This window comes from Microcebus murinus, chromosome 7, assembly GCF_040939455.1.
Source record: "Microcebus murinus isolate Inina chromosome 7, M.murinus_Inina_mat1.0, whole genome shotgun sequence".
NCBI lineage: Eukaryota > Metazoa > Chordata > Mammalia > Primates > Cheirogaleidae > Microcebus > Microcebus murinus.
In genome coordinates, this window is record NC_134110.1 from 62,342,684 (window position 1) to 62,368,976 (window position 26,293).

The window sequence follows — 26,293 nt, forward strand, 5'->3', positions numbered from 1 at the left end:
CACCATTCATCTAGACTGCCTGAAGTTACCTTCCCTTTTCAGTTTCTAACTCAGAGGTCATCCTCAAGGCCCTTCCCTGTAAAGGTTTCACTCCCTCTGATAGCATTAGTTACTCCTTTGTTTGTGTTCCCTTGGCACTTTTTCACATAACTCTCTAAACACTTATATTGATGGTCACATATGATTTGTGTCAAGGAATTTATTTTATGCATTGTCAGCAATGGCTATTTTTCATGTATTTTAATTAATATAATGCCTAAGTACATGTAAAACGTTGCCTTTGGAATGATGCTTCCTTGCATAGTTGTACAATAAAATCAGGTTTGGAGAATGTCAATAAAATTCAGATCTATTCAATAAGTTCAGTAAAATCTCTTTCTTATATTTTCGAATCTGAGAGGCTAAAGGAGGTTGAATATGCGATTTTAAATGATCGAAATAAAAAAAAGTAGACATTTTAAAATTGCGAAGATATAAAGTAAATGTAGATAAAAATATTATGACACCATTAGTGCTTCTGGGTTTTATGTTATATAAAGTAAATCCTCAGAGGAATTTTATTATTATAAATACTTTATTAGTAATTATCATTATCATTCTTAATTATTGGTCATAATTTATTATTAATATAAAGATATCTCACCTAAAAACATAATCTTTCTAGGATAAAATTATAGTGAAGCTCAGTAAGTTTTCTATTGAATTTATAGAATTAATTGATAATTTTTTCTTAAAAAATTAAAAAATCTTTTTTTATCCAAAATGTGATAATATGAAAAAAATAATAAATGTTCAACTGCTTTTGTGAAAAGGCAGGAGAATTATATTTTAATATATAACATATATAATAATAAAATAAGTAACATAATAATATATAATCATAATATTATGATTACTTTGTTCTATTTAAGCATAGAACTCATACCATTCACTAAAAAGTAGTTTTTCACCATAGTCCCAAACTGTAATAACTGTTAACATTCTTAAACAATGTTCTAAATCATCCAGTCATTTCTTTTTCTCTCTACCTCTTAAAAAATGATGCCATAAAAATATGAGAGGCAAAAGAGACAGGAACCAGAGGGTAAAGAAAGTAGCCAAATTCTATTGTATCCATGCCACAAATTTGAATAGCCAAAGTTAAAGGAAACAGAAGCAGGTAATTAATGACATTATTACTTTTTACCACACAGCTAATTTTCTGTATTCTCTGTTTTGGACAGCCCGTGGAGAGTAAGTGGATATCTTCATCTTGTGAAATCATTGCTTTTCGTAAAGCTTTATTGAATCCAGTTACTGCAAGACAATTTCAACATTTTGTGGCTCTAAAAGGAGATTTATTGGAAAATGGGGTGCTTTTTTGGCAAGAAGTACAAAAATATAAGGTATTATATTGGGAGCTGGTGAAGACTACCTCTTTTTGAGGAGGAAATGCATTAATATATTAGATTTTTAACTGTGACTTTATATTAATAGGTAAGATCTGTATAAGATATCCCAATTTTGTCATCATCTTCTTACCAGAGTATAAATATTGAGGTGTTTATTATAGACTCTAGATACATTTGGTATTATACAGTGAAGAGTAAGAGTGAGCCCTGGAATCACTCTTGGAACAAGTTGAACATCTCAAATCCAAACGTCTGAAACCTGAAGTGCTCCAAATCCAAAACTTTTTGAGCACCGACATGGCATTCAAAGGAAATTACTCACTGGAGTATTTCAGATTTCGGATTATTGGATTTGAGATACTTACCTGGTAGATATAATCCAAATATTCCAAAATCTGAAAAAAATCCAAAATCTGAAACATTTCTGGTCCCAGGCATTTTGGATAAGGTATATTCAACCTGTTTTAGATTTTTCAAGGCATCGACATACAGTATGATTTAATAAAAACCTTCCTGAAGAGAGTTTTAACTATGTTTTTACATATCATTAATCTATAAGTGGCTTAACACATCTTTCCTGAAGATATCCATATTCACTATAACCATATAACCAAGACTTTGTTATAAGAGTTCTTCCCAACTATATTTATAGCAATAGTATTGAAAGATGTTTGATTATAGATAAATAAACCAACAGTGATGAGAAAGACTCTTTTATTAGAAAGAATGACCAAATTCTTAACAAAATAAGAAAAAACCCAAAGTGGTTAGGTGCAAAGGCAGTTTATTTTCAGGTTAAGTGTTTAATGGCATCATATAGAATCTTTGCATTGAAGAGGAGGAAGAGACTTATATGTTATGTTGTCTAGACTTGAATAAAGAAATATTGTCTAGAAATACCTAAGAAGTATCTAGTCTCTGCTTAAATGCCCCCAGAGTTATCAGGCTTATTTCCTTATAAGTAGCCTATTCTATCCCATTGTAAAAGTAGAAAATAAAAATAAAACAAAATGTAAGTGTATAATGCTTTCAAATGACCTATATCTAACTATATATTATGTAACACTAATACAGTTGCTTAATATATAGTTACTCAATAAAATCTACTTTCTCAAATATACCATGAAACTGTTTTCTACTCTTTTCTGTTATCAACAGTTTTGGACAATTCTCTGCTTAGGCAGTAATATAAAAAATTTTTTTCGAGAGAAGTTTTTTCCACTATCTTTCACAAGAGTAATATTAAAATAAGGTTTTTGAGAATTAGGAAGTAGAGTCTGTTTTCCACAGTAAATTTTTTAATGAGATAAACTTTATAAAATAGGTATTTTAAAAAATAAAATAGACTCACACATAGTCAACCCTTGGTTTTGTGACCTTTTCCTTCAAGGCTGCCCTTGGTCTCTGTTTTAATATTTTTCCTACAGTATAGCATGAAGGACTCACCATAGTAGGTAGCCATTAAAAATCATGCTATAGGAGTAAATTTTTTCATCCAACAAACATTAAGTATCTAGTGTGTCAGGCATTATGCTGGATTCTAGGAATAAAAAGGTGACTACAATACATTTCTCTCCCTCAAGGAGGAAGACATCCATGAAAAAAAATATGAAATAGTGTTGATTCTGATCCATGTTCTGACTAGGTGTAATTTTAGTTCAGAGGAAAGAATAAAGGGGGTGGGGAGATGGTAGGTCAGGGAGGTCTCAGCAAAAGTGACAATATTTGCATTGGGTCTTGAGGGAGTTTGCTAGTTGGAAAGCATTTCACATGGCAAAGTCTTACTGAGCTAACTCTCATATGGCTTAATCTTATTAAGTGTTTACTAGGTACTAGATATTGTCTTAATGCTTTTTGTGTAACAATGAATTTATTCTTCACAAGAATCCTATGAAGTCAAGGACAGATGAAGCTAATGTCCAGAAAAGTTAGGACACTCTCGACATTATACAGCTAATTAAGTGTTAGAGCTAGAATTTAACCAGGTCATTATATTGCCAAAGCCATGCCCTCAACCACTAAGTTATGCTGCCTCCCAGTAATGACTGTGGTAATATGCAAAGAGATAGCTAGAGTAGTTTTAATTATTGTTCTGGATTGGGAAAAATTTGAACCCTGTGGTACAAGAGGACATTGATTATTTAATTATGATATATCCATACAATAAAATACTCTGCAGCCATTAAAAAACTGTGGTCTCCAACCTTCTGGGGCCACAGACTGGGACGGGTAGGTGGCCTGTTAGGACCTGGGCAGCACAGCAGGAGGCGAGCTGCGGGCAGGCAAGCGAAGCTCCATGTGTATTTATAGCCCCTCCCCATCACTTGCACCTCCATGTGAGCTCAGCTTCCTGTCTGATCAGCGCAGCATTAGATTCTCGAGGAGCGTGAACCCTACTGTAAAAAATTGCACATGCGAGGAATCTAGGTTGCACACTCCTTATGAGAATCTCATGTCTGATGATCTGAGGTGGAGCTGAGGCAGTATTGCTAGCACAGGGGGCAGCTGCAAATACAGATTATCATTAGCAGAGAGGTTTGACTGCACAATCAATATAATGCACTTGAATCTTCCTGAAACCATCTGTCCCCCACCACTAATCTGCGGAAAAATTGTCTTCTAGAAAACCAGTCCCTGCTGCCAAAAAGGCTGGGGACTGCTGGTTTAAAATGTGTGGGACCTGAGCACAGTTACTCATGTCTGTAATCTTACCACTTTGGGAGGCAGAGGTGGGATGATCATTTGAGGCCAGCCTGAGCAACATAGTAAGACCTTGTCTCTACAAAAAATAAAAGTGTGGCTGGGTGTGGTGGTGTGCACCTGTAGTCTCAACTAGTCAGGAGGCTGAGGCAGGAGGATTGCTTGAGCTCGGGAAGTTGAGGTTTTACAATGAGCTATGATGATGCCACTATACTCTAGCCTGGACAACAGAGCAAGACCCTCCCTGTATCAAAAAAAAAGTTGTGGGAGAACAGTCAATAATGGGAGAAGGTATTCTTATGATTGATTTCTTTAAACTTAGCTACTAAAAAAAAGTATGATTTAATCTGAAGTGTGTGTGTGTGTGTGTGTGTGTGTGTGTGTGAAGAAAAAGAGTAAAAGGATATATTCATCCAACAAATATTTATTGAGCACCTACCAAGGGCCAGGCTAAATCCTGGATAGAACTATGATCAAAACAGTCTTCCTCTTAGAGTTTACAGTGTCATGGGAGGCACAGGTGAGTGGTGGACAAAGTGATTATAAGAGTGTGATTAGTATAATACAATGATGGAGCAAGCAGAGTAAGCCAGCAGAGTCCCAAGATGGACATCTCTCCGAGACTGAGGGAGTCACAGAAAGCTTAACAGAGGAAAGTATGCTTAAGCTGAGACCTTAGCAATGGGTAAGAGTTAACTAGGCTAATGGCACAGTAGGGCAGAACAATGAGAAAAAAAGTATCTGTTATAAAATGATTCTGTCTAAATTCTCTCCCTTTACTCAAAATTAGAACTGTGTAACCTCACAAATTATTTTTTTGTTTTACAAGCCTTATATTAGTATTCCAAAATTATGAGGCTCACCAAATAATTATATATGATAATCCCCAAATAAACAAAAATATGTGGTATAAATAGGCTTTTTCTGAGGTTATACTAAATTGAGTAAGAAGTGCTGTTGTTTCAATGTGACATTTATATTAAGCTTTTTTCACACATACCTTATGCCAAACTATAATATATGTAAAGTTTTATGTCACAGACACCAGAATTTTTCTTTCTTTCATAATGTCCTTAAGACAGCTGTTACAGTGCCAAGTATGCACAGGGTACTTGATAAATGTTGGCTCATTTCTGATCCAGAATTGTAAGTTTCCAAATTTGTTTGCTTTTTGTGATTTAGAAAATGATGTCTTTGACAGAGCAATGCCATAATTCAAGCACAGCTAGCTACCTCTTTATTTTTTTTATTTATTTTTTTAATCTCAAAGCTTTTTATTTTTTATTTTAAATTTTATATTAATACATAATTCTTTTTTTATTTTAGCATATTATGGGGGTACAAATGTTTAGGTTACTTTATGTAAAAAAGAATGATAGCCCTACTATCTGTGACTTTAAAACTGGCTCTTTTGAATGTACAATCATTATTTTTAGTTATTTATCTATAAATAGGATAATGGATTTAGGCCTTTTTCAGCATAAATCCCCTTGGTATAGAAGCAGGTCTGGATGGGGGGAAGCTTTTACATCCACCATTTATTAACTATCCAAAATTGGAGTGATGTGTTTTCCACACTTTTCCTCCCATAGAGATTGAACCCTAAAAGGGCAGGGACTGTGTCTTTTTTTTTTTTTTAATTTTTATACTTTTTAATTTTTTTTTTCTTTTTATTAGTCCAACTTAACCCTTGTAAGGGACTGTGTCTTGAGCCTCAGCTCGGTTAAACGAGTCAGATTAGACATGAAAGCTGTTCCTTTGCTTAGGGGAACAAGGGATCAGGATTAAATCTGTGTTTAAAGGTATATGCATCCTGATGGGTGTAGTATGCATTGTCTGGGGATGGTCACATTTGTAGCTATGACTCAAATGGTGCAAAGGCAATATATGTAGCATCAACATCTGTACCCTCATAATATTTTTCAGTAAAAAAGGTATATGTGACCTGGTGCGGTGGCTCACACCTGTAATCCTAGCACTCTGGGAGGCCGAGGCGGGTGGATTGCTCGAGGTCAGGAGTTCGAAACCAGCCTGAGCAAGAACGAGACCCTGTCTCTACTATAAATAGAAAGAAATTAATTGGCCAACTAATATATATATATAAATTAGCCGGGCATGGTGGCACATGCCTGTAGTCCCAGCTACTCAGGAGGCTGAGGCAGAAGGATTGCTTGAGCCCAGGAGTTTGAGGTTGTTGTGAGCTGGGCTGACGCCATGGCACTCACTGTAGCCTGGGCAACAAAGCGAGACTCTGTCTCAAAAAAAAAAAAAAAAAAAAGGCATATGTATCAAAATCTTAAATTCCTCAGATCCACAATAAAGGAAAGCTATGATTTTTTAAGATAGCTTTGACATGTCTCAGTACCCTCTTTACCTAAAGTTAAAATGTATATATTTCTAAAGTTAAAATATATGTAATTGGAACGTATATTAACATGATTCTATAAGATGTCCTAGTAATGCATGAGATTTGTTTGTTTTTCATTTTATTTTATTTTTTATTTTTTTCTCTTTTTATTTCATCATATTATGGGGGTTCAAATATTGTTAAGGTTACATTTGTTGCCCTTGCCATCCCTCCCCGATTTTTTTTTTTTTTTAACAGAGTCTTGCTCTGTCACCCAGGCTACAGTGCAGCAGTGCAATCATAGCTCACTGCAGCCTCGAACTCCTGGGCTCAAGCAATCCTCCTGTCTCATCCTCCCATGTAGCTAAGACTACAGGTACAGGTACATACCATCATGCCTGGCTAATTTTTTTTTTTTTAATAGAGACAGGGTCTCACTATGTTGTCTGGGCTGGTATCAAACTCCTGGCCTCAAGTAGTCCTTCTAAAGTGCTGGGATTGTATGCATGAACCACCACACCTAGCTGATGCATTAGTTATATATTGTTTTATCTTTCCTCCTCCTTGTTCAGGACTTGTGCCATTCTCATTGTGATGCATCTGTCATCCAGAAGAAGATCACAACTATTATCAACTGCTTCATTAATTCCAATATTCCACCAGCTTTACAAATTGACATTCCAGTAGAGCAAGCCCAGAAGATTATTGAACACAGAAAGGAGTTAGGACCATATGTATTTAGAGAGGCACAGGTAAGAGATCAGGGTATGTGCCTAAGCATATTTTAAAATAGATTGACAGTCTAGATATTCTTTTAAAGCTTTTGCATTATTCATATTTGGCAAGGTTCCAGTTCCCCCAATACTGAGGCTTATTTGATTTAAATAATCTTTGTATATGCCATGGCAATATAAGAATCTAGTAACTTGCACACTGTTTTGTTGATGATAATATACAGCAAATAAAATTAAATACTACACTTTGTCTTTCCATGGTTACCATTTTTGTTTCTAACTTACAAAACTCCAGCTAATTCCTCTTTCCTTTCCCACCATTCATATTTCCTTTTAAAATATCTGCTACCATAAAAATGTGTAAAATATGTGTGTCCCAAGATTTGTATATTTTTAAAAATTGGAATATTCACATAGCTCATAAAATAAGTGAGAGGAGATCTAAGTACCCTACCAACATAAAGTACACAAACTCATGAAAGGAAAATCATGCCTGTTAACCTCCTCAAATTACTTCTTTTTAAGATAAATAATAGAAAACAGTGACTTAGTGAACATAATTTATTTGCATTTTGAAAAGCCTTTTAGTGATGTTGTTCCTTAAAAAATGATTAAGAAAAATAAATTATAATAGGGGTAATAGGGAAGGCCATGTCATGATTTAAGTGATATAAAACAGAGATTTAGGGTATGACTACCCATGAGCATGGAAAAAAGCCATTATTCCCTAATGTTCATTTGTGAGCCAACTGTGTCCTAAGTCCTAAGGAACTAAAAGTGGACTCCTATTCTAAATTATGCATCAAAATAGGCAGACATATAGAGGAATGATTGAGGATGTGCTACAGAGAAATAGAGAAAACATAGTGTCAGAATTGTAGCATCTGTTAATGAAAAGATCTTAGAGATAACTTAGCCTACCCTAGGTCTCCTAATAACCAGGACTTGCCCATTGATACCAAAGACCTTGAGTCTGACGGTAAATGTCTGAAGCTGCTGACATTGGTTCTGGCACACTCTTCAGGGATTGCAGCCAAAGAATTTTACTCATGTCCTCTAACCTATGACTTCTACTTGATTTCCTAAAACGGAGTCTTACATGTATCTTAAACATGGACTTTGGAGCATCTGAAAGTAGAGACTCTTTATTTAGGGGCCTCGCCCCAGAGAATCTTATTCTTCCTGTTTTCATAAGGAAGCTCAGAGAATGGCATCCCCTCCTACCAGAGGTCTGGTGGCCATCTTCATGTTTTCCCTCTCCTTTGTTCCCTTACCCCCATTCTAATCAGGCCCTAAAACTCATTCATTGTCTCCTTGTTATCTGTCATTCCATCCACTTTTCTCCAACTCCACACCACTACTTCACTTTGGATCTGCAACATATCTCATATCATTACCAGAACTTCCTGACTCTGGGCTCTCTCCAAACCATTCATGTCACTTCTCTGCTTAAAATATTTAAATTGCTTCCCACTGCCCTCCGAATGAAGTCCATACTCCTATGTAACTCTCTAGCCACATCTTTCTCCACTCCCTGCCATCTCTGCCAGTCTCGCTGAAATACGTGTAGTTCTATAAATGACTCTGACTATTTGCCCTCCTGAGCTTTTTGCAGTATCCTCCGGTCTCCCTTGTTTTTGTCTCTGTGGTAACACTTACTGCGCTAAATTGAAAGTGACTGTTCTCGCGTCTGACTTTCCTGTTAGATTGTAACCTCTTTGAAGGCAGGGATGTTTCTTATAATTGTGGCCCAGATGCCTCGCATAGACTAGGCATTTTGGGGGCACATGAATGAATGATGTGAGATCTGTCATGACTGAAGGGAGTAAGATCAAATTGGAAATGAGAGCAAAGTTGAGCAAAAGGGCTGGGTAGTAAATAAAAACCTGCTGACACTTTCAGCATTGTTATCAGTGTAGCCTCTGCCTGTCCTCTACTCCCACTCCCAGTGGCCTGGAAATTTTCATCTGCGTTTTCACTGACCCCTTTCACTCATACTAAAGCCATTGATTGCTCATCTGCTGGCAATGAGCAGCAAAGTAGCTCTTTCTTAAAATGTTTCTTGGCCGGGCGTGGTGGCTCATGCCTGTAATCCTAGCACTCTGGGAGGCCGAGGCGGGAGGATTGCTCGAGGTCAGGAGTTTGAAACCAGCCTGAGCAAGAGTGAGACCCTGTCTCTACTATAAATAGAAAGAAATGAATTGGCCAGCTAATATATATAGAAAAAAATTAGCTGGGCATGGTGGCGCATGCCTGTAGTCTCAGCTACTCGGGAGGCTGAGGCAGCAGGATTGCTTGAGCCCAGGAGTTTGAGGTTGCTGTGAGCTAGGCTGACGCCATGGCACTCACTGTAGCCTGGGCAACAAAGTGAGACTCTGTCTCAAAAAAAAAAAAAAAAAAAATGTTTCCTTACCCACAATTTGGTTATCTTTTAAGGTTCTGGAGGTACAGGGTAATTTTCATTAATGATAGATATTAACCGAAAATTTCAATTGCAACTTTTAAGAACAGACCAATCCTATGCTTTGCATTGAAAAATTGTGTCCTACTTGGGTGACTTACAGAAAGCCTTCTAGATGGAAATATATATATTTGAGAGCTGGGAATGACTTAGGTTTTGAGAGATAACAGAAGTACAGTCAATAGTTGGTAAATAGAGAAGGAGTAGTATTTAAGCCTAGGAAGTTTATAATAAAAACTATCATGATCCCTTAACATTGGAACAGGGGGTTACTTAATTAAATGAATGGCCAGTAAATGTAAATGAAAATTTCTTAAAAGCCTGCATTTCATCAAATAAAGTATCTCTAGATTTTAGGTTTATACTCCCAACAGACTATAGAATTAAATTTAAAACTATATTTTAAAAGCAGTGAATAATTTTAGAATTAATAACATTCATGTATGGAAAAGAGAAGTAATGAAATATGCCAATTCAGGACTGTTGATCACTGCAGCATTTACTTTTTAAAGGTTACTCTTTTTCCCTAAGAGTTGGCTTGGAGCCTAATGGGATGGTTCATTTTTCTCCAGGACATTAGGTAAAGGCCATTCCTAGCAGTGATGTTGGACTTGATCTGATGTGGCAAGTCCTACCTTCTTGGAAGTAATGTATGCCTCTGGAACTAATGGAAAAAGTTGGCATGCGAATTAGAGCAACTATTCTTATCTCTATAAATATCACAATTAATCACTTAATGTAAAGTGTCCTCATAGAAAGCATTTGTTCAGGATGCCATTCTGCTTTTTAAATGTTACTTTTCTTGCTCTCACATAAAAGAGAGATTATATCATTTAAAACTTACTCAAGATTTATTCTTAGATCTGCAGCTTTGTTTAAGAGCTTTTCCAGAGGCAAAATGGTATTTCCTTTCTCTAAAAGAAAGAAAAAGGGGTGGAGGGAGTTTCCCTTGAATATTTGGAATACTTGCATAAAACAGCAGAGTGTGTGGCAGGTCAACTAGTATAAGTTTTAAAAGAAAACATAAATTTCTTATTTTAAAAGACCTAATGGATTCTTTATTAATACAATCAATTGGTTAGGGAAACATAAAGAATAAAGTGACTTTTAAGTGTATTTAGTATATGTTTTTTTTTTAAAAGAAAGACTTCTTATTGGCAATAAAAACCATTGATGATAAGCATGTGCTGAGCTAAACCATACCAAGATGTCTGGAGACAATAAGTTGGAGGAAACATGGTGTATATTAAAGATAGAATAGTTAATCCATTATTATGGCAAATTATAGTTTAAATTGGTACATTTGTATAAAATTGTAATCTGAGACATACTTCTTTTTTTATACAGATGACAATTTTTGGGGTTCTGTTTAAATTCTGGCCTCAGTTTTGTGAGTTTAGGAAGAACTTAACTGATGAAAAAATTATGAGTGCTTTAGAGAGAAGACAAGACTATAAGCATAAAAAGAAATTGACAATGACAGAAGATGAAAAATTGGGAAAGGTAAGACAAGACTCCTTTTGGGTTTAATCAGACTTTTAAAAGGTATGCGATATGTGCGAATTGTAGAAGAATTTGTGCTGAGGCTATGTACAAAGAAGTTACAGAACACAGATTTTAGTGGCTTTTTAACGTTTAGTCAGAGGTTTCAGACTTTTTTTGAATTCCTCAAAATTCATCTTTAATGTCATCTCTTCTATGTGAAATCTTCCTTGACTCTCCTTGGCATTGCAAGCAGCTTGCACATGCTGCAGTAATGTTTCCCCTTGCACAGAGAACGCTTTCTGTTGTCCTATGATTAAGCTTTCATATGTCTCTTCACTGGACTGAGGTCCTCAAGGTTAGCATCTGCCTTATTCATCCGTGTTTCATAAGCACTTATACTAGTGTCTAGTACGTGCTCGTGCTCAATTATTAATGATTGTTTATTGAATAAATCAGGGAATGAATGAATGAACAAGTATGTACTAGAGGGCAGCATTTTGACTATAAAAATTACAGAATGATACATTGTGAAATTGAGTTGCAAATTGGTCAGACTGCCTATTTGTCTGTTAGTCTGTCCATTCACTCATCCATTTGTCTGTTTCTCCTGACATTTATCTGTTTTCTTTTCATTGAGAAGAGGTAATTGCTCCCAAGTAATGTATTTCATCTTATTTATAAGCATATGCTTCTTCTATTTTCTTTAAAGAAATGTAAAAGATACCAAAAGATACAAAACTAACTAATGAACACTCATATTCATACAGATCAAAATAGCATTTTGCCTCATTTGCTTTTTTCCCCCCCTATAAGAAATAAAATATTACAAATAGAATTAAAACTCTTAACCCCATCCTTGGAGTTCTGATATCTTCCCCATACCTAAGAGCAATCATTAAGTTTGGGATATATGCTTCCAGCTCTTTTTAAAGATAGTGTGTTATGCATGTGTATGTATTCATAAACAATACAGAGCACTATTGTATATATATTTGAACTTACATAAATGGTACCCTATTGTATTGGTCTATTCAGGCTGCCATAAAAAAATACCACACAGACTGGGTAGCTTAGAATAGAAATTTATTTTCTCACAGTTCTGGAAGCTAAAAGTCCCAGCTAATTCAGTTCCTGGGGGTCACAGTGGCTTATACCTATAATCCTAGAACTCTGGGAGACCAAGGTGGGAGGATTGTTTGAGGTCAGGAGTTCAAGACCAGCCTGAGCAAGAGTGAAAGCCCTGTCTCTATTAAAAATAGAAAAAATAGCCAGGTGCATTGGTGTATGCCTGTAGTCCCAGGTACTTGGAAGGCTAAGGTAGGAGGATCACTTGAATCCAGGAGTTTGAGTTTGCTGTGAGCTAGGCTGACATCATGGCACTCTAGCCCAGGTGACAGAGTGAGACAATGTCTCAAAAAAAAAAAAAAAAAAAAAAAAAAAACCAATTCAGTTCCTGGTAAGGGCTCTCTTCCTGGCTTGTAAACAGCTGCCTTCTAGCTGTGTTCTTACATGACAAGGAGAGAGAAAGAGATCTCACTCTCTTCCTGTTCTTATAAGACCACAGTCTTATTGCATGAGGGTTCTACTCTTATGGCCTCATATAACCTTACCATTTATTAATTCTGTTATCTTAGTCAAACCACTTTACATCCCAAAACCTCATTATTTTCAGTAAGATGGAGATAATAATAGAACCCATATCATGGGATAGAATTAAATAAGATATATGAGCCAGATGCCTTGATTCACACCTATAATCACAGCTACTCCAGAGGCTTGAGGTGGGAGGATCACTTGAGGCCAGGAGTCTGCCCAGCCTGGGCAATATAGTGAGACTCTATCCCTAAAAAAAGAATTTAAAAAATTAGCCAGGCATGGTGGCTCATGACTGTAGTCCCAGCTACTCAGGAGGCTGAGGCAGGAGGATTGCTTGAGCCCAGGAGTTCAAGGCTACAGTGAACTACGATCATGCTCTCCTAAAAAAAAAAAAAAGATATATGAAGCATAATCCATGTCAAAAAGTAAATTGTTAGTTATTATTAATAGTGTAGCAGTATCATCCTTCTTTATAACAGAAATAACAGTATCAAATATACCATTTTTTTATTCTTATTATATCAGGGAATCAAATGGAGCCAGGTAATCTGAAGAAAGTTATGATAGGAATATCTCATGAAAAAAGTTTCATCTAGTTTAATATCAAGTACTTAAATTGAACAGTGACAAATTCATTAACAAAAGATTAGTGATTTAACTAAATAAAAAATTTAAACTTTTAAATGGCAAAAATATACAAGGCTAAAAGACAAATTGGTAAACATAATGTATGCTGTAAGTTGTAAAAATCAGTCAGATAAAGGACAAATACTCTTAACAGAAAACTGGACAAAGAACATTAACAGGCAATTCACAAAAAGAAATACAAATTAGTAAATGAATTAAAAGATGTACAACCTTGCTGATAACCAAAGACATAAAGACTGGAAAAGAAGAAAATATTGGAAATACCCAATGTTGGTTGAGAGTTTGAGAAAAAGGCATACAAACTCATACATTATTGGAGAAAATGTAAAATGGTGCTTTTTTTTATAAAGGGTAGTTTGACAATATATGTTGTTTATAATGTTCATTCCTTTTAATCAGAATATACACTTTTAGACATTCTAAAGGAGAAAATTATAAAAATGCATAGATGTATGTAGCCTCATTTATTACAGTAAAAAGTTGAAAATGACTTAAATTTCTAATAGGAGGCATTCATTAAATTGTTTATGGCACATGCATTTACTAAAATATTACCTATTTAAAATGATATAGGCCGGGCGCGGTGGCTCACGCTTGTAATCCTAGCACTCTGGGAGGCCGAGGCAGGCAGATTGCTCAAGGTCAGGAGTTCAAAACCAGCCTGAGCGAGACCCCATCTCTACTATAAAAATAGAAAGAAATTAATTGGCCAACTAATATATATATATATGAAATTGGCCGGGCATGGTGGCTCGTGCCTGTAGTCCCAGCAACTCGGGAGGCTGAGGCAGTAGGATTGCTTGAGCCCAGGAGTTTGAGGTTGCTGTGAGCTAGGTTGACGCCACGGCACTCACTCTAGCCTAGGCAAGAAAGCAAGACTCTGTCTCAAAAAAAAAATAAAAATAAAATGATATAGTTCATTCATCTTATTCAACAAATCTTTGAGTGCATAAGATCACTTATATATTGAAAATGGTGATTAATTTATTCATTTCATTATCCAAAAAATATGTGAGTGCATGCTTTGTGGAAGAGACTATTGTATAAGTGGATATATAATGGTAAATAATATGAAGACCCAGCTTACATTCCAGTTCTACATTTGTTCACATAGAAACATTTTCACAAATATTTTATATGAAAAAGATTTTAAAAGAGCAAATATAGATATATTCCACTTGTATAAAATTTATATAATAAAATATTAAAGTTATAGAGTTATGCATTTTCCCTAGTAAGGAATCTGGATGGATGTTCATGACAATGTTTATAGAGGTTTTTCTGGATTCTAGAATTTGAGAGTGATTTTTACATTCAATTTAATAATTTCTCTCATTTAAGTATTTTTATATTTGTGTAAAATAAAATTAAACTGGGGGCCGGGCGTGGTGGCTCACGCCTGTAATCCTAGCTCTCTGGGAGGCCGAGGCGGGATGATTGCTTGAGGTCAGGAGTTCGAAACCAGCCTGAGCAAGAGCGAGACCCCGTCTCTACTATAAATAGAAAGAAATTAATTGGCCAACTAATATATACAAAAAATTAGCCGGGCATAGTGGCGCATGCCTGTAGTCCCAGCTACTTGGGAGGCTGAGGCAGGAGGATCGCTTGAGCCCAGGAGTTTGAGGTTGCTGTGAGCTAGGCTGACGCCACGGCACTCACTCTAGCCTGGGCAACAAAGCGAGACTCTGTCTCAAAAAAAAAAAAAAAAAAATTAAACTGTAGTGATATTGACTTGATTCATCAAGTGGGCACTCACCACAAACTATTATGTCTTATGATGTTATGATTCCTAAACTATAAGTTTATATTAACATAGCACTATCCCTTTTTTGGAATAATTTAATTTAATATAATTACAGGATGGAATCAAACAACACTCAAGTACTTCAGGGTCTGCTACCAAAGCAACTGCTGTAGTCAGTGATTCCTTCATAGGCCTGCAGGTGTATGGCCGACAGGTAAGCAGGCAAGATGATATGGGTCTCTTTTCCTCTTTAGAGCATTGGATAATGGAATTTAGTAACTCGGTCCTTGTACAGTACTAGAGATCTGTTTGTTTGAAAATAAGGCAAAAATTGTAAAACTAGAAGAAATTGGAAGGCAATCTCCTTGAGGCTTCAAGAACATTAAAATTTTAGCTAATCCTGAACAATATAATCAAGGAAAATAACTTCTTGATTCACATGAAAAAGATTTAAATTGCAGAAGTTGAAATGACAATCTTATTGAAAAAGAAAATAAAGACAGATACAGTTTAATAGAACAAGATAGAATATATATAGATTGTTATATTCTTGGGTTAAAAGATGACAGAAGAGTGTTGAATGCTTAGTTTCAATTTTTTAAATTCTTTGAGCTGGTAGTAAAATTGGCCATCGTGACCACCAACTAATACATGTACAGTTTCTATGTTTACATTTACATTTATAACTAGTACATTATCACTTTTCTGAAATTTCATGAGCTTAATTTATGTTTATCTTTGCTGACTTGTATTGAAAGCATTTGCATCTTAGGATGATACGAACTCAAGAAACAATCTTCTTGGCATTTAGGAATCACATATAAGTTCAGTTACCCAGCTGAGATAACTGGTAGACTATGAAGCTATTATTGAGAGAAGACAAATATCTAATTTTGTGGAACCATATGCAAAAATTTTGTGGAAAGAGGTATCCAAAAATGTATGATACCTAATAAATAATACCATTCAGAAATACATTCATTAGCTAATGACTAACATTAAATTTCAGAAACAAAGTGTAAAAACAAAGGGGAGTAGGTGGAATTAGAGATACCAACCTTCCAGTTTTTGCTCTGTCACAAGTCAATATTACCTTGAAGCATGAAAATAATCACATAATTTCCTTTGAGACTGTTTCTTTATCTATTAGAAAGAGACAAAGGGATTAGATCATGATGATGTCCTGTCATATATCTCAAGATTTTTGTAAGACACTGAAAAGCTTTTGAAAACCAAAGATATTTTATAAATATAAATATACATTATTATTATTATGGCTATTTAAAGTATACATGTTCAATTACTGTAGCAATTTATAAAATAATAATACGCTGCCATTTTGCAAATGTGAATGCCCTGTACAGTCGTCCTTCGGAATCTACTGGAGACTGGTTCCAGGACTCCCTTCAGATACCAAAATCCAAGCATGTTCAAGTACCGGATATAAAATGGCGTAGTATTTGCATATAACCTACACATATCCTCCTGTATACCTTAAATTATCTCTAGATTACTTATAATACCTAATACCACGTAAATGTTACATACATAGTTGTTTAATGTGCATTGTTTAGTAATTTGTATTAATTTTTTGCTGTTTTATTGTTGGGTGTTTTTTTCCCCCCACTATTTTTGATCCACAGTCGGTTGACTCTGTAGATGTGGAAACTGCAGATGCAGAGGGCCTACTGAATATGCATTTGTGTCAGATAGATTTTGTACGTTGAAGAATTGTAATTAATCCAAATGCAAAATTACCTTCTTTATAAAACTTGGATCTTTCCAAGTCCATAATCTAAGTGAACATCTAAAGGTGACTGATTATGGAGATATCTATGAAGCTGTCATTGACCTTGATTCACTGAGAAACAGCACATCACCACCCTCTCATTCCCACCCCACTTCCTTCTTAATCAGGAAATTTAAAAGTGTTTTCAAGACTATTGAAAAGAATACCTTCAATTCCTCATAAATATTCTTATGAAAATGGACTAAGATAGATTGTTAATAATTTGCAGGACCCAGTTAAAAGGTTACATGGATAAGTTCATTTGTGAAAATTCGTATCATTATAAACTTATGACACATACACATTCCTTTACATGTGTTATATTTTAATAAAAAGTTTAAATGAAGAGGCTGATAGAAACCATCTTACCTTCAATTTGTTTCCTGAGGCAAAAATTTCCAGAATTAACTTTGGGAAAATTGTTTTTTTAGCCAACCTGGTGCTATTCAAAGTACATAGAAGCCTTAGAACAGGAGAGAATTCTTCTTAAAGTCCAAGAAGAATTGGAAAAAAAGTTGATTACAGGTAATTTTTGCTTATAGGGTTACTTTGTTATCTTCTATCACAGATTAATTTTAGAGAACTTTGCAAACGATTACTGTTTTTCTTATTTCTCTTATTTTTGTGCAGGTACATCTCTCACAAATATTAGGCTCACTACTTCTGTCATGTCTTTGAAAAGGAATATGGCTGTCCAAAGCCCAAGTGAGTTTCCACCAAGTCTGTCTTCAGTTCATTCTTATTGTTGGAGTTGTGCTCTTACCTGACCTAGAATATATCGGGAGGAAGGGATGAGGACTGGCTCACCCATACTGTTTTGAGCCCCAGATTAGGAGAATTTCTCTGTGTGTGTATGTTTCCTGCCTCTGTCTCTGTCTTCTCTCCTCTGCTGAGGAGGAAAAACTATGATACATACCTAAAACTTTATCTCTTTTCCAGAGTGACAGTGTTCATGTGAGTGTTTACGTCCTGCTGCTGATAAATGCAAGGTAGGTCATAGTCTGAGAGTTGGTCTGTCCCACCCATGTCCCTTTAACACACACACTCATGTACACCCACACACATACGCCATGTGCACACATATGCCCCACGAACAAATTAGGGGGTGGGAGAGCCTTGCCTCGCTTTTGAATGACAGTCTCCTAAGAAGTAAGGCCTCTGAAGAGTGATCCTATATTGCTTCTGTTTACTTGTTATATATTCTTCTCTTCCACAGAGAACATGTAAGATATTTTCCCAAGTTTCCCTAAGTTGGGAATATAAGAAGGAACTGAAAATTTTAAAACTAACTAAAAATCTAGCCAGGGCCCTTCTCCTGTGCAGATACTGATGTGATTATACAGTTTTGATTGGATATTAATGTTAGAGTTTAACATGCCTTACAAAGTAGTCTAGAAGTATAATATAGTATATCGGTAGCCCTTTGACCCAATAGTTGAAGAACCCCGTTAAAAGTCCCCTTTCTCTTATCTTTTGCCTTGCAGATTAGCTTTTAGGTTTCTCAACGTCCTTAGTTTCCTGGTTCTTGGGAGGGTTTGATGAGTAGGCCTTGATGCTCTTAGCCTCCTCGTTCTTGTCTCTTCTGGTTCCCCCTTGCCCTGTACCCTTCTGCTGGTTCCTGCACCCCTCGGGTCAGCCTCATAGTGCCCCTAACATTGAGGGTGTGCTGACACCTCTGTTCACTTTTTTCATCATTAGGACAACCCTATGTACATTTTCGTTGTTGTTGTTTTGGCTTTATATTTTCTATAGATGCTTACATTTTCATCCATTTATTTTTCTTTTGCAGGAATTCTTTAACCCAAATTTAACTGACATGAGAAGCACAAGTGATTTTTTTTCATGGTCTGTATTAGAGCAAGCCTAACATCTAAATAAAGTTTGGCTTGTCTTACCCCTACAGTTTTCAAAGTACAGCTATCCTGTATACGTGAAATACAAGACTATAAAATACTTTTAAAAATATATTTGGAATAAAATCACTACTATCTAGGTTAGAAGAATTGAAATGTTTTGCTTATCACCATCCTTAAGGAAGTATAATGCTATGCTCCTCAAGTAATCTTTCAACAAATATTCCTTGAGCATTTACTATATTTTGTTAGCAGATAATATTCAGCAGGTAATTAGGGGACAAATATTCCCAGAAATAAATTGACCCAAAACATAAAGGGAAGAGCCTTCCCCACCCCATCCCCAACTGTAAAACAACTGTATATTAAAGTGATGGTTGCAATACTTCAGTGTGCTTAAGACTGGTGACATTTGCTAGCAATGCACGTTCCTGGGCCCACTCCCTGAGAGTATGATTCAGTAGTTCTTGGGCAGGACCCAGGAATCCTCCTCTTTAACAGACACCCTAGGCGATTCTCATGCAGGTCTTCCACAAACCAGTCTTTGGTATAAACTGTTAGGGTAGCAAGAGAAGAGCCTCCCTCTTATTAACTGGAGTTACACTTGTGGCAAAGAGAACCCAGACATACACCCTCCTCTCCTTTCAGGAGAGAATGTGTAAGAAATGACCTGGTGGGATCACCTGTGGCCCTCATGATTTAGGAGCTTGACCTAGATTACCAGATTGGAAGCATGGGACTTCCAGTCTTATATAATCCCAGAAAGGATTTTCAAAGTAGAAACTGCCATTCCAAATTCTCTGAAAAGGTAGACATTTTAAATAGGGAAAGAGGTTAACTTTCTTCTAAAGCAGTAGTTTGGGGATAGTTTTTAAAAAAATCACTGGAGGCTTGTTGTTCCTTGTCCTCACACAGTATCCCGTACCCTATAGTGGCCATGAAGTTTGTTAACTGCTTTCCATTCATTGTCCTTGTCCTTTCTTTTTTTGTCTTCCATTCTTGTTTTGCTTTCTATGGTTTTAATTGAGCATTTTATGTAATTCCATTTTCTCTCCTCTCTTAGCGTATCATTGATACTTTTTAAAAGTGTAAATGATAATTTTTCTCATTTATTGCCCTAGAGTTTGCAGTATACATTTACAACTTTCAACTTCATGGGTAGTACAAGTACTTTATAAGAGAGTATTCCCAATTCCCCCTCCTGTCCCTTATCACATTGCAGTCATTCATTTCACTTATCCATAAGCCATGATCATTGAATATATTGTTGTTGTTATCATTTTGAACAAACTGTTAACTGTTAGATCAATTAATAAGAAAAATAAAATATACTAATTTACCTTTATTCTATCTCTAATGCTTTTTCTTTCCTCATGTAGATTTGAGTTTCTGATGTATATAATTTTCATTCTCTCTAAAGAACTTTTCAACATTCCTTGCAAGGCAGTTCTACTGGAGATAGATTCTTTCAGTTTTTGTTTGCCTTAGAAAGTCTTTATTTCTCCTTTACTTTTGAAGGATGATTTCAGAGGATATAGAATTTTAGGTTAGTGATTTTGTTCTTTCAACACTTAAAATATTTTACTCCACTCTGTTCTTGCTTGGGTGGTTTCTGAAGAGAGATGTCAAGATGTAATTCTCATCTTTATTACTCTATAGGTAAGTTGTTCCTCCCCTACCCTCTGGCTTCTTTAAAGATTTTCTTTTTGTTTTCAGTTTTCTGTAGTTTGAATATGCTATGCCTAGGTTTAGATTTTTTGGAATTTATCCTGCTTGGTATTCTTTGAACTTCCTGGATCTATGGTCTGGTGTCTATCATTAATTGTATAAAATTCTCAGTCATGATTATTTCAAATATTTCTTCTGTTCCTTTCTTTTTTCCCCTTCTGATATTCTCATTACACATATTTATACCTTTTCTCATTGTCCCATAGTTCTTAGATATTTTGTTCTTTTCATTCTTTTTTTTCTTTGTATTTCAGTATTGGAAGTTTCTATTGATCTCTTTTCAGGGTCACTAATTCTTTCCTTAGCTGCTTCTGGTCTGCTGATGGGGCCCATCAAGGGCATTCTTCATTTCTCTTATGGTGTTTTTAACTTCTAGCATTTCCTTTTGATATTTTTTGAATTTCCATCTCTATGCTTACACTACTCATCTGTTCTGGAATGTTGTCCACTTTTTAATTAGCGCTCATACCATGTTAATCATAGTCTATTAAAATTTCTGGTCCCAAAATTCCAACATCTCTGTCTTATCTGAGTCTGGTTCTGAGGCTTGCTTTGTCTCTTCAGATTATGTTTTTTGTCTTTTTACATGCCTTGCCACTTTTTGTTGAAAGCAAGACATACATCAGGTAAAAGGAACTGTAGTAGATAGGCCTTTAATGTGAAGTGTTATGCTTATCTGGCTAGGAGTTAGGCTGTATTTACTGTTTGCTATAGCTGTGGTATTAGAGGCTAAAATTTTCTCTGTGCCCTAGTTTTTCTCTCCCCTGTTCTTGGGTTTTCCTAGAGATTATTGCATAGTGCCTGAGGGATGAAGTTCTTTTAGCTGTAATCCCTGTTGTTATACCAGAGACCTATTGATATGGTGGTGGGCTATGGGGGGAGGAGAAGCATTTTATTAGTCCTATGATTAGGTCTCAGTGTTTTATTGAGCCTGAGTTGGGTATTTCCTTTTCCCAGGTTGTTTGGGCTTTGGTAAAACCTTCCTCTGTTAGCCTTTGGTAAGAGTTTCCTTTGAGGGCAGGCCTTGTTAAGAACAGACAACTCTGGGTGTATTTTTAAATGGTTACTTTTCCTCCCCATGCCAGAAACAGGAGGGGATTTTTCTCTGGTCTTCATAGGAGAAACTGGTGGGCCTCCTGGAGGTAAAACTCAAGAAAGTTTGGGGGCTCCCCTAAGCCTGGGCCCCTCAAAGTTTTTAACTCTGAAGCTTGTACACATTAAGCCTCCAGCAGTTGGTCAAATACAAGTTTCAAGTGTTCCTACAGATGATGGCTCCAGCTACAGCCTTTTGCTCCCACTAAGGCATGATTCTCTGGATCTGCCTGTCTCTCCAGTTTTAGTGGCTGCAGTTTCCTCTATCACCACAGTTCTTTGATGGATCCAAGGAAAGTTGTTGATTTTCAGTTTGTTCAGGCGTTTTTCTTGCGATGAGAATGGTAGTGATGACTTCTACATTCTTTACATGTTAGACTGGGGCCCTGAAGTTTGGCACTTGTATTTTAAAGTATTCTGTAGTCAGTTTTATTCTTAAGGTAAAATTAAAAAAGGTTAATTTGGTAAAGTTTTTATTGTGTTGTATATATTAAATTGATGATCATTTTTATTTTTATGTTTTGTATTTTTATAACTCCCCCTGTTCATTTTTTTTTAATTTTAGGGTATTATGGGGTTAAAAGTGTTAAGGATATGTATATTGCCCATGCTCCCCTCCCCCCAGTCCCCTGTTCATTTTGAAAACAATCTTTTCTGACATATATTCATATGAATTTGAGATTATCTCAAAGTACATAGAAATTACCTATATTTGCCTAGAAATTTGTTTAATGCTGATGAATGCTTATTAACATACCAATATTTAAGCATGCCAAAATAGGAGAACTTTTAAAATCATTTTTTCCCACCTAAGCCAATTTATATTTGACATTTGGATTACATGTGCATAAAAAACAGACATATTCCTCAATAGACCCTAGATAAACCAGTATACAGGTCTCCTTCTTTCTATATATAATTAATTTTTCAGAGAGAGAATGGTTCAAATGGGAGCAAATGAGCTGACTTTCTCTTTGAAATAAACTAGACAAAAATCAAGAAGTATTAAAGGTGTTAAAGATTGATTCTGTAAATCTTTCTCTTTCCTATATTTTAAATATACAAGTATGCATTATGGGTGTGTGTGAATTAAAACACTTCTAATCTAGACTGTGAATTCCTTTGGAGGTGGGCTACTGTCAATCAATAAAAGGCCCTGGAGCGAGCAGTGAGAGAGGTAGCACAGGGAGCAGAGATCACTGTCCTTCATCAAGTTATCCACATAAATTTAGGAGGTAGACTAGATTATCTAAGTCTCAAGAGGCTTAGATGATGACCTGAGCCTTAAAGTGAGGTTTTACTTCATTGTGTTTTACTTTGTTGTTCTATATGTTATTCATTCCACTATTTTTGTAATTGGGGCAAATTAAGAGGTTCAGCTAGTCCAAGAACGCTTTCTATAAGCCCCATAAACTGTCTCAATAAAAGATTTTTTATTTATTGTGTCAAACACAACTGATTTCCATCTGCCATTATTTTTTAAGATAAGAAACAGTAAGTCAACTGAAGAAAGAGCTGAGTTCACAGAACATTACTACCATGTTTCCCTGAAAAATACGACCTACCCATAAAATAAGCCCTAGCAGAATTCCTAAGCATTTGCGCAACATAAGCCCTACCCCGAAAATAAAACCTAGTGATGGGCGTGGCTATACAGCATATCTGCACAACCCATGCATTTCGTCACGGAGTGGTAAAGAAGACGAGCAGCCCTTCTCATCTGCCCCATGAGTGCTCTATTGCTCGACGTGACAGATTGGGGCCAGTGGTTCTAAAGGAAATAGAATCGCAAGAAATTCAGGATGGAATTCAGGGTTTGGAGAGTTATGATGATGTTCCAGAAGAAGACGACTTAACTATATTTGAATAAAGGTAGATTGTTGTACCATACTTAAAAATAAATAACACATCCCCTGAAAATAAGCCCAAGGGTGTCTTCTTGAGGAAAAATAAATATAAGACCCTGTCTTATTTTCGGGAAAACACAGTACATTTCAGCACACTGAGAAGTGCAAAGACTCAGGGTGGAGTCTAGTTGCTCTTGGCTGCGGGAGGGCACAGATCCAGCCTCAGTGGGCCTTCTCCAAGAATGCTCTGCTGCAACTGACATATTGCTGGTAGAAGTCAAAGTTATTCCCCATAATAGGGATTTTAATAAGTTGTTTTTATGGATCATAGCTCCCAGGTAGCTCAATTTTAGCTTTGCAGTTTTTAACTTGATTACTTTTTCTATTCAAATCTCTCAGATTGCTTTCATCCGCACGTACTATATAATCAAACGTGGCTAAGTCTTGTTTGGTAGTCTGCCCAACGTGGCTCATGGGAACACTGTGCCTCCTCATGCAGCTCTGCCCCTGGTGGTTAGGGGGGTTTCCCTGTCTCAGACCTGGATGTCACAGCACTGTCTATCCTCCAGCTCTCTGAAACATTTTGATGAGTTACAGTTTCCTGAAAACTGCTTCTGCAATGGGTGACCAGCAAATGTTAGCCAGACACACAAACAGCACCGACTTAGATGCTAGCTCTGCCATCTTCCCTTGTACTGATGCTAATTATTATATTATAAATATTTACATGTTCATTTTTAGCATACCCTCAAAGCATTTCTCAGCATGGACTCTTCCCAGTTTTGGTCACTAGAGGCAATTTCCTCATATTAGTGTACCCAGGAGGTATCATCTGTTGTTCTACTGATTCATCTTAATATCTCTTAAGTGTATCTTTTCCTCCTTCCCGTTCATTATTGGATGACTGCCTTATTCCAGATCCTCATCATCTTGGATCTGGGTCCTAATTAACATCTCTTTCTCCTGCCTGGTTGCCTTCCAACTGTCTTGAGAGTGATCTTTCTAAAATGCAAACCATGTGATAGTCCCTTACCTGAATCCTTCATTGAGATTGTTATTAAACTTGTTACTGGTAAAATAGAAGTTCCTCATTTAGTATATCATATGATAAGGCCCTCCTTTCTTTTTTTTTCTTTTTAATTTACTTAAAATTTAATTCTCTTTTTTTTTTTTTTTTTTTTTTTTTTATTTTTTTTTTTATTTTTTTTTTTTATTTTTTTTTTTTTTTTTTTATTTTTTTTTTTTTTTTACTTTTTTTTTTTTTTTTTTACTGGTCAAGTGGAGCAGTGGGAGTGGAGAAGGAACAAAGGAATCTGTAACTGGTTGTGATCAATTAGTTGTAAACACCACTGCACTCGGACCAACCTTAATTCTCTTTTTTTCTCTCTCTCTCTCTGTTCAGACTCTGATTTTTGCACCCTCCTATCTTTTGATACAAACATTCAGATCAGACATTTGTTCCTCTGGGAAGCTGTCTTTGATATTCTTTTCTCACCCCAGATCTCCCAAACAGCTACAGAAATTATCCTCCTTCTGTCCTGTCACTATTGCTTGTTCACTACACTATAAAAATAGTATTAGTCTCACTGATTATAATTTTTTATTTACATGCTTGAATACCCTAATATACCTGTTATTTGACTTTCCATTCCAGCACCTTACATAGAACATTTAAAATAGATGTTCAGGGCGGGCCCGGTGGCTCACGCCTATAATCCTAGCACTTTGGGAGGCTGAGGCGGGCAGATCGCTCGAGGTCAGGAGTTCAAAACCAGCCTGAGCAAGAGCGAGACCCCACCTCTACTATAAATAGAAAGAAATTAATTGGCCAACTAATATATATAGAAAAAATTAGCCAGGCATGGTGGCACATGCCTGTAGTCCCAGCTACTCGGGAGCTGAGGCAGTAGGATTGCTTGAGCCCAGGAGTTTGAGGTTGCTGTGAGCTAGACTGATGCCATGGCACCCACTCTAGCCTGGGCAACAAAGTGAGACTCTCTCAAAAAGAAAAAACAAAAAAAAACCCTAGATGTTCATTAAATATTTGATGAAAAAAATGAAATATCTCCACTATAAAATTCTAAGAAGGTAAAAATCACTACTCATCTAAGAAAGTTAAATAATACCATTCACAAAAATTTGCCATTAGTAATTTTTATAATTATAAATACATGTGGCAATTTTATTTGAAGTGTAAAATCTTAGTTATGTCTATATCATTTTTCATATCTATGAAAATACACCTATGTGCCAGGTCTCTCAGAGAAGAAATCAGTATCCTCATTAAATCACATTAGGCCAGGGTTTCTCAACTTCACCACAATTGACATTTTTGGCCAGATAACTATTTGTTATGGAGGGCTGTCCTGTGCATTTTGGGTGTTTAATAACGTCCCTGGCCTCTTACCCACTTATGCCAGTAGCATCTTCCCTGTTGAAGTAGCTCAGAATATCTCTAGATATTTTGTCACATCATCCCTAGTTGAGAACAACTGCTTTAGACTTTTGGACATTTTTGTATTTTATTTTTTGAAATCCCTAATGGCAATGGAACCTTTAAATTCTAGCTCTCTAGCGTATCCTTTTTTAAAGTACCATATCTGCTAGCCCTGTAACACTACCAGCAGTACTTTCTAAATCAATGATGTCTCACTTGTTTTATGAGTATCTATATTACATCCACTTGAATAATGTCTTTTATATCATCTTTGGAAGCATAATGCCTAAAGGAGATGCTCAACCAGTGTTTGTTGAATTAATAAAACTTAAAGTCCTTACTTATGCTTAGTGTAGTGTATGCGGTATTTTTTAGGTAGTCTTAAAAGTGCCCTTAAATCTGACTTGAGTGTGTACAAATAAATAAGTAAATAAATTCTAA

The 26,293-nt window shown here is 35.9% G+C and overlaps 1 protein-coding gene and 1 pseudogene across 1 annotated transcript in view; one reads left to right on the forward strand and one right to left on the reverse strand.

The window, feature by feature from the left end:
• The window catches only part of RGS22 (regulator of G protein signaling 22), a 113,686-nt gene extending 94,553 nt beyond the window's left edge, over positions 1–19,133 (forward strand). The window contains exons 21-28 of the mRNA XM_012762019.3: positions 1,224–1,385; positions 7,011–7,190; positions 10,981–11,136; positions 15,222–15,320; positions 17,327–17,420; positions 17,526–17,600; positions 17,835–17,884; positions 18,685–19,133. Coding sequence (XP_012617473.2) covers positions 1,224–1,385; positions 7,011–7,190; positions 10,981–11,136; positions 15,222–15,320; positions 17,327–17,420; positions 17,526–17,600; positions 17,835–17,839 — 771 coding nt within the window. The 3' untranslated portion in view covers positions 17,840–17,884; positions 18,685–19,133. The remainder of the gene's footprint in view (positions 1–1,223; positions 1,386–7,010; positions 7,191–10,980; positions 11,137–15,221; positions 15,321–17,326; positions 17,421–17,525; positions 17,601–17,834; positions 17,885–18,684) is intronic.
• A 4,504-nt stretch (positions 19,134–23,637) lies between these two features.
• Positions 23,638–24,111, reverse strand: LOC142871936 (low molecular weight phosphotyrosine protein phosphatase pseudogene; annotated as a pseudogene).
• Between the last annotated feature and the right edge of the window lie 2,182 nt (positions 24,112–26,293).